The following is a 6,414-nucleotide window of genomic DNA, read 5'->3' on the forward strand; positions in this document are numbered from 1 at the left end:
ATTACAAAATATTTCAAGAATTTTCCCCCTAGGATTTTACTTCATTCCTAAAGACCAAACCAAGACCAGAAAATTCTACGAATTTATCCTGGTAGATTCTGAGTCTATTACTCTTACCCACCAAACAGATCCGAGTGATAAATCTAAGATAAAGTTCTCTAAATTCAAAGTGAATAAGGTATTATCTCCTTCTGATTGGAATCAGCCTCCATCAGAATTAAAATCTTTTTCCAGAGCCTTTACTCCACAATACTATTCGTACTTTGATTACATGGATCACTACGCCAAACAAGACCTTAGACAGCGCTTTTTTTAGCCTTAGACAGCGCTTTAAAGCGCTGTCTAAACCTCCGCTGCTAAAGGTTTAGACAGCGCTTTTTTAAATCTTAAAAGCGCTGTCTAAGCCCCCCCCCCCTTAGACAGCGCTTTGGCCAAAAGCGCTTTCTAAGACCCTCCTATTTTAGTTTTTTTAGGTATACCTTAGACAGCGCTTTTGGCAAAAGCGCTGTCTAAGGGGGGGGGCTTAGACAGCGCTTTTCAGAAAGCGCTGTCTAAGCCCCCCCTATTTTAATTTTTTAGGTATACCTTAGACAGCGCTTTAGGCAAAAGCGCTGTCTAAGGGGGGGGCTTAGACAGCGCTTTTCATAAAGCGCTGTCTAAGCCCCCCCCCCCCTTAGACAGCGCTTTTGCCTAAAGCGCTTTCTAATCCCCCCCTTAGACAGCGCTTTTTACAAAAGCGCTGTCTAATGTATACGAAAATTTTTGAAGCTTTTGTTTTAAACCACATTTTTTCCGGGTTTATAAACCAGAATTTCTACCTGTTTTCAACCAGATTTTGACAGACAGTTATCACATTTTATACATGCCATTTTGGCCTTTTTTCTACCAATTTTTGGCTAACAAATATATATATATATATATACCAATTCAAACCAATTTTGCCTTGAATGTATCAAAATATATACAAATTTATGTACACATTTACAAGTCATTACATATACTACAAATGTACCCATTAATTACACAAATTTATGAACAAACATTGAGCTCTATCATAGAAGATGTTTGTTCATAAGAGTTGAAGATTGAACAATGCTACAACATTAACTACTACAGATAGCTACAACATTATGCTTCTTACTTGCCTCTCCCAACACTAAAATAAACATAGATCAGTGCAACAACCATTGCGAATGTTTTACTCATCTACTCGTTTATAGCAGCTCCAACTGGGACTATACATCATGAAAGAGTCTCCTTATCTGGTCAACTGTTGCAGGCATCATCGTTGCTGGACAACGCTTATACTGTCATGAGCAAAAATACACAGTAAACCAAATGATATTCAAGTTATTTAATTCCTTTCCAAGTCACAGTTAAGGTGTCTAGAGCTCTCACCTGAGTAACAAACTTGAATACACAGGCATAGCAGAAGACGAAACCTGAAACCGTAATTACAGATGGATTTACGCGCTTCTGCAAGCACAGGGGGCAAACTGTTCTGTCTGGCGGTAACTGTACCCCTTCTTTGGCTACCTGTTCATATTACATATAGAGATCCACATACAGATCCTTTAGGCACTGAACCGGTACAACGTTTTGAATAAGTTCTAATTACTTAATTCACTAGAGATCATAGAGCGGATGCAAGTCTAGCGATGTATACGGTGAAGTGAAAAGTAAGCTTTTCTAATGAATATTGAAATTCTTAATTCTTAATTCTTAATTCTTAATTCTTTTTATGTTATTTGACGATAAATAAAAACTAAAATATAAAGTAAAATGTTTTTTAGAATAAACAACAACATTACATTGAAAACAAGATACTGCTTCACATATTACATATTATTGTCTCGGTACATGAATGTCCACACAATATAAATACAATTTTACTTATATAGTCTTAAACATTTCATCTAGCATGTACAATACTTGATTTCTTCGTAAAGTTCAACCAACCACCACCACCACCACATGATTAATTATCAACTAAGTAAATAACTTAAACATTTTTCTAGCATAATAACTAACTAATTATCTAGTTAACTGTTCTTACTGAAAATATGTTTACCAAGACAACTAGTACATTTTTCTTAAGTTTACTACAAGCTAAACGTATATATATATATATATACTACTATATTTACACCTCAGAGTTGTGAAAGAATTAGTAAGATTCCACAGAAGCTCTACTGGTAAGGGAAGGTCTCATTATGACAATACTAACTTGATACCAAAGACTAAAAATCAATCCATGTTTATAGGGATACATAGACTCAATCCTAAATCAAGAACAAATTATAATAGTCATAAGCAAATATAAAGTCTAATTGAGCCAACGATATCAAGCAAACTACAATAAGCTAGGGTTTCATAAATTTTTTGTATCATTTTGGGCATATAATTTATGAGTATTCAATGAGGGAAGGAAAAATATTAAAAGGGATAGCCATCTTACTTTAAAGAAGAAAACTGCTGCAATCAAACCGGTTTGGGCATAGTCAAGTACAGTGTATGTACAGCTGAGCAATGCTCCCTGTAATGTCTGCATTATGAAAAACATTTATAATAATCACAAGGGATTCATGGGGATAAAGTGAAGCATAAACAAGCATTGATTCATACAGTTCGCATTGCCATGCATGATAACATATTGCGAATGCTATATATACAAAAAGAAAGTTTCGACATTTTAACCTATATAGCCTGACAAAAAAAAGGTTTGAATCACACGGAAGATATGTTCTAACAATGCAGGTGCAATGGTTTATAATTTGAACCATGTTGATGTAAGCCTCTCCCTCCCTCAAATGACAGAAAAAATGGAAAACATTAACATCAATAGAATGTGAAACTAGTTTCTTCAGTTTCTTCTTAATTCAGGGAAAGTAAAGGAAAGATAAATTGTCATGGTGATAAGAGAAGTACAAACCTTTATCCATTGAGGACCACGGAGTCTCTCACGTTCACGGCTACGTATCTTAGAAATTCTTGAAGAGGCGTCCATCTATCTTGAAGAGGCGTCCATCTATCTTGACATGAAGAGGCGTCCATCTATCTTGACAAAAAAAATCTCACAAGTTGCATATTGAGTAAGACAAATAGTAATATAATGTCCATTTTGTCAAGCACAACTACCACACAAGAGAACAAGTTCCAAAACAACTTGATGAGGTTAGTCGTGGACTTGCATACTCATTACATCTGAAACAAAGTTCCATCATCTTGGAAGGATTGGGCATTAAATTAGTGACAGCTGAAAACATAGGCTAATATGTCGATAGATTGCATTGCAAAACACCACTTATTAACGACTTTAACACACCAACAAACCGACAAATACATCAATAAACTGACAAATACCTCAACACAACAGATTCACTCACATTGACCAATAACACAAACAGCACTCAACAACCAATTAAGAGCATTTTTTTAAATGATAACTATGCACATTTCATAAGTTATTTAACTACGCTTGGACTCGAAGTCTAAAGGTTGACAGGACACCAATACATCCCATCTTGGGACTTATGATAGTTTTGGTGTCAAAGGATGAAAGTTAGAAAGGCAAAACATAGTAAAACAAAAGCTATACTTGTCATAGCTTCGGCTATAATTTTTGTAAATGGTATGCAAAATAATGAAGACTTCTCCAAATTCCATACACTAAATGTTTACCAGCTCTTGTCCACTGGCTCGGCACACGTGAATCCCAAGTGCGTGTAGCGCTAGTGAGTAGTAACCAGTAGCATCCAATAGGTATAACATTTGGTATGCGAACTGGAAGCCTGCATGTAAATATAGACAGTCGGATATATTCAGACATCGGAGTATTAATTGAGACAATATCAGATAAGCCGAACAAACATGAACAAAACAATGAGCTCTTAAAAATTAAGTGGATTTGCATTTATCTGAAAAATAGCTTGCAATCGAAATAAAGATAAATGTAAGAAAAACAGGATACAAATAATCCGAAGTCTCAGAAACCTGTATTGCACACACATACCCTCGGTACCAGCATGTAACGAGGTCTCTTCTGGTGTTCTGCAACTGCTGATCCAAAAAATATATAATGAAAGTGTTAGTAGCAAAACGTGGTATACTACAGATCACAAAAAAATTATACCATTATATTATTGTTTCAACTTTCAAGCAACTTCCTTCAATAACAAATGGTGTAAAAAAACTGCAGCATTCAGTAACACAATCAGTGAAGATAAGAGGCATAGTCATTTATACCTATAGGCGCCCCAAATGCATCTGGTGGCACCAAAAGAGAGCCAATACCCAAATTCAAATTTCACATGATATGACCCTAAGTTTTAATACGACATCCATTACCCCACATCATTTTAATAAAAATTCCACACTTCACATCTTCTACGGGTTTAAAGACTAAAATTAAATTAAAACCCCCCACTAATACCACAAGTTCAAACATAACTCAAAAAGCTTTAAACAAAAACCTTCATATTTTCTCTCTAAAATAATAAGTAAAATCAACCTACATAAACTTAGAGCATAGAGAGTAAGCACCTTGGGTCATCTTCTTTGACTCGGGAAAATTCTGAAACTGAGACAACTCTAACAAAGCTCCACCCCATCTTGTCAAATTCTGCAGATTCGAAAGGCATCCATAGAGACCAACTGCAAAAATCAATAGCTAACTCATTCAATTCCCTAACACTAACTGTGAACACTTCAAGTTCACCTTAACTACAAGTTTTCACATCATTACTAATATCATCATTCAAACTTTCCAAGCTAATAATACTAACAGTCTGCATCATGTTCAAACTGCACAAACACATACAAAGGTGGAAAAGGGGCTAGGTGTCGTGTTGGTAACCGGTTAACCAAAGGGGCTAACCGGTTATGTAGGTGCTCTGCTGCTATGATTCAAGCAATCTAGTTTGCATTGCAACTCCATAACATTCAACTCAAAAGGCATATAACCTGCAATTTACATTTCCATTCACCAAATCAACACATCCTAACTTTCTTCTAACCATTCAATCTATCAAACTAACCTTCCAACAATCTAATTACCCTACTGACAGTGCTAGCGCCTAAGTAACCCACTCACACCAACATATCATAAATTTTTTCTAACATCTCAAACACTAACTCCTAACAGACCTTTTTCATCCATTGAGTTCTACTTCACCAACTAACTACACCAACTGAACTCACTCCAATTTAAGCTCCAACTAATTGTAGCAGAACCCTAATATAGAGTTAACATATTTAATAGTCCTAACAACTTCATTCATGTGAACCATTAACATAAACGATGCCCAAACCTTCAACTACCATTTCCGAATTCTGCCCGAATAAGTTAGGGATTATCCTGTATATATATTCCCAATTCACTCTTCAATTGAAAAAAATGATTCCTTTCACAAAAAATCACTGAAAATCATTCTCTCTGAATTCTCAATTCTCTATGAGTTCTCTCTCCTCTTTAACATATCCACACTCACTCTTACGTGTTCAGAACAACAAGGACAACACAAAGCATTTGCAAAAGCTCCTACAGACTAAGGGTAGAAGAAGAGAAAGAAGAAATCAGAAACCTAAAAGAACTTGAGAGTCGAAGTGGTTACTGGATTGAAGATCTTCTATATTTTCTTGAATCATTTGCGTCACCTTCGCTTGCAACATCACCAAGTCACTCATGTAGGTTAATTAATCCTTTGCAATTTATTTTCTTTCTTAAACTCGTTGCTTCCATGTAGCCTCTTCATAAGGGAGTCAAACCCCTAGGGGTTGAGCTCCGTTCAACTCCTCAGCATCATTTAATTTTGGATTTTGTCTCTTAGGGTTTATAGATTTGTTGGCTCGATTCAGAACCTTGTGTAGGAATTAGAGGAAATCGTTGTTAGATTGTGAGAGAGGGTGTCAAGATAAACAAATTGATATATGTATGGAGGCATTTGGACCTCCGCCACCACCATAGGCAATTTCCGGCACAGTGAGGTATTGGTCTCAGGTGAGGACTATATAATAGACATGTGACCATGAAATGTATAATGAAGTATGAAATGAGCTTTATGATTTCTCCCCTCTCACATGGCTTCATGTTTTACGCCCAAGGCCACTTTGCCCCATTGAACTTGTTGGCTAAATCCTAGAACAACCTTACACCCCTCCTCTGAATTTAAAGACTTTAGACAGCGCTTTATCAAAAGCGCTGACTAAGGTCTATATTTAAAAGCGCTTTCTAAAAGCGCTGTCTAAGGGGGGTCTTAGACAGCGCTTCTAGAAAGCACTGTCTAAGACCCCCCCTTAGACAGCGCTTTCATTATTTTTTTGGAACAGTTTCCGTGTTTTATTTTCATTTTAACCTTAGACAGCGCTTTCTTTTAAAAGCGCTGTCTAAGATGCGCTGTTAAAAATCATTTTTGG

At 36.2% G+C, this 6,414-nt stretch overlaps 1 protein-coding gene across 8 annotated transcripts; it reads right to left on the minus strand.

Moving 5' to 3' along the window:
• Positions 1-918: 918 nt before the first annotated feature.
• LOC127086867 (peroxisome biogenesis protein 12) lies at positions 919-6,139 on the minus strand. 8 transcript variants are annotated; one of them, XM_051027686.1, is made up of 8 exons: positions 5,583-6,133; positions 4,543-4,653; positions 4,013-4,059; positions 3,682-3,791; positions 2,933-3,054; positions 2,459-2,545; positions 1,399-1,536; positions 919-1,307 (listed from the first exon to the last, which is right to left on the minus strand). In XM_051027686.1, exons 5-8 carry the CDS (start codon positions 3,005-3,007, stop codon positions 1,236-1,238), a joined length of 372 nt encoding a protein of 123 aa, XP_050883643.1. In that variant the 5' UTR covers positions 3,008-3,054; positions 3,682-3,791; positions 4,013-4,059; positions 4,543-4,653; positions 5,583-6,133; the 3' UTR covers positions 919-1,235. The 8 variants fall into 8 exon arrangements, 5 of the variants coding, with proteins under 5 accessions (XP_050883643.1, XP_050883644.1, XP_050883641.1 ...); XM_051027687.1 differs by having other exon boundaries at positions 2,933-3,058; XR_007789658.1 differs by having other exon boundaries at positions 2,933-3,791; positions 3,994-4,056; positions 5,583-6,139.
• Between the last annotated feature and the right edge of the window lie 275 nt (positions 6,140-6,414).

Source organism: Lathyrus oleraceus, chromosome 5, assembly GCF_024323335.1.
Source record: "Lathyrus oleraceus cultivar Zhongwan6 chromosome 5, CAAS_Psat_ZW6_1.0, whole genome shotgun sequence".
NCBI lineage: Eukaryota > Viridiplantae > Streptophyta > Magnoliopsida > Fabales > Fabaceae > Lathyrus > Lathyrus oleraceus.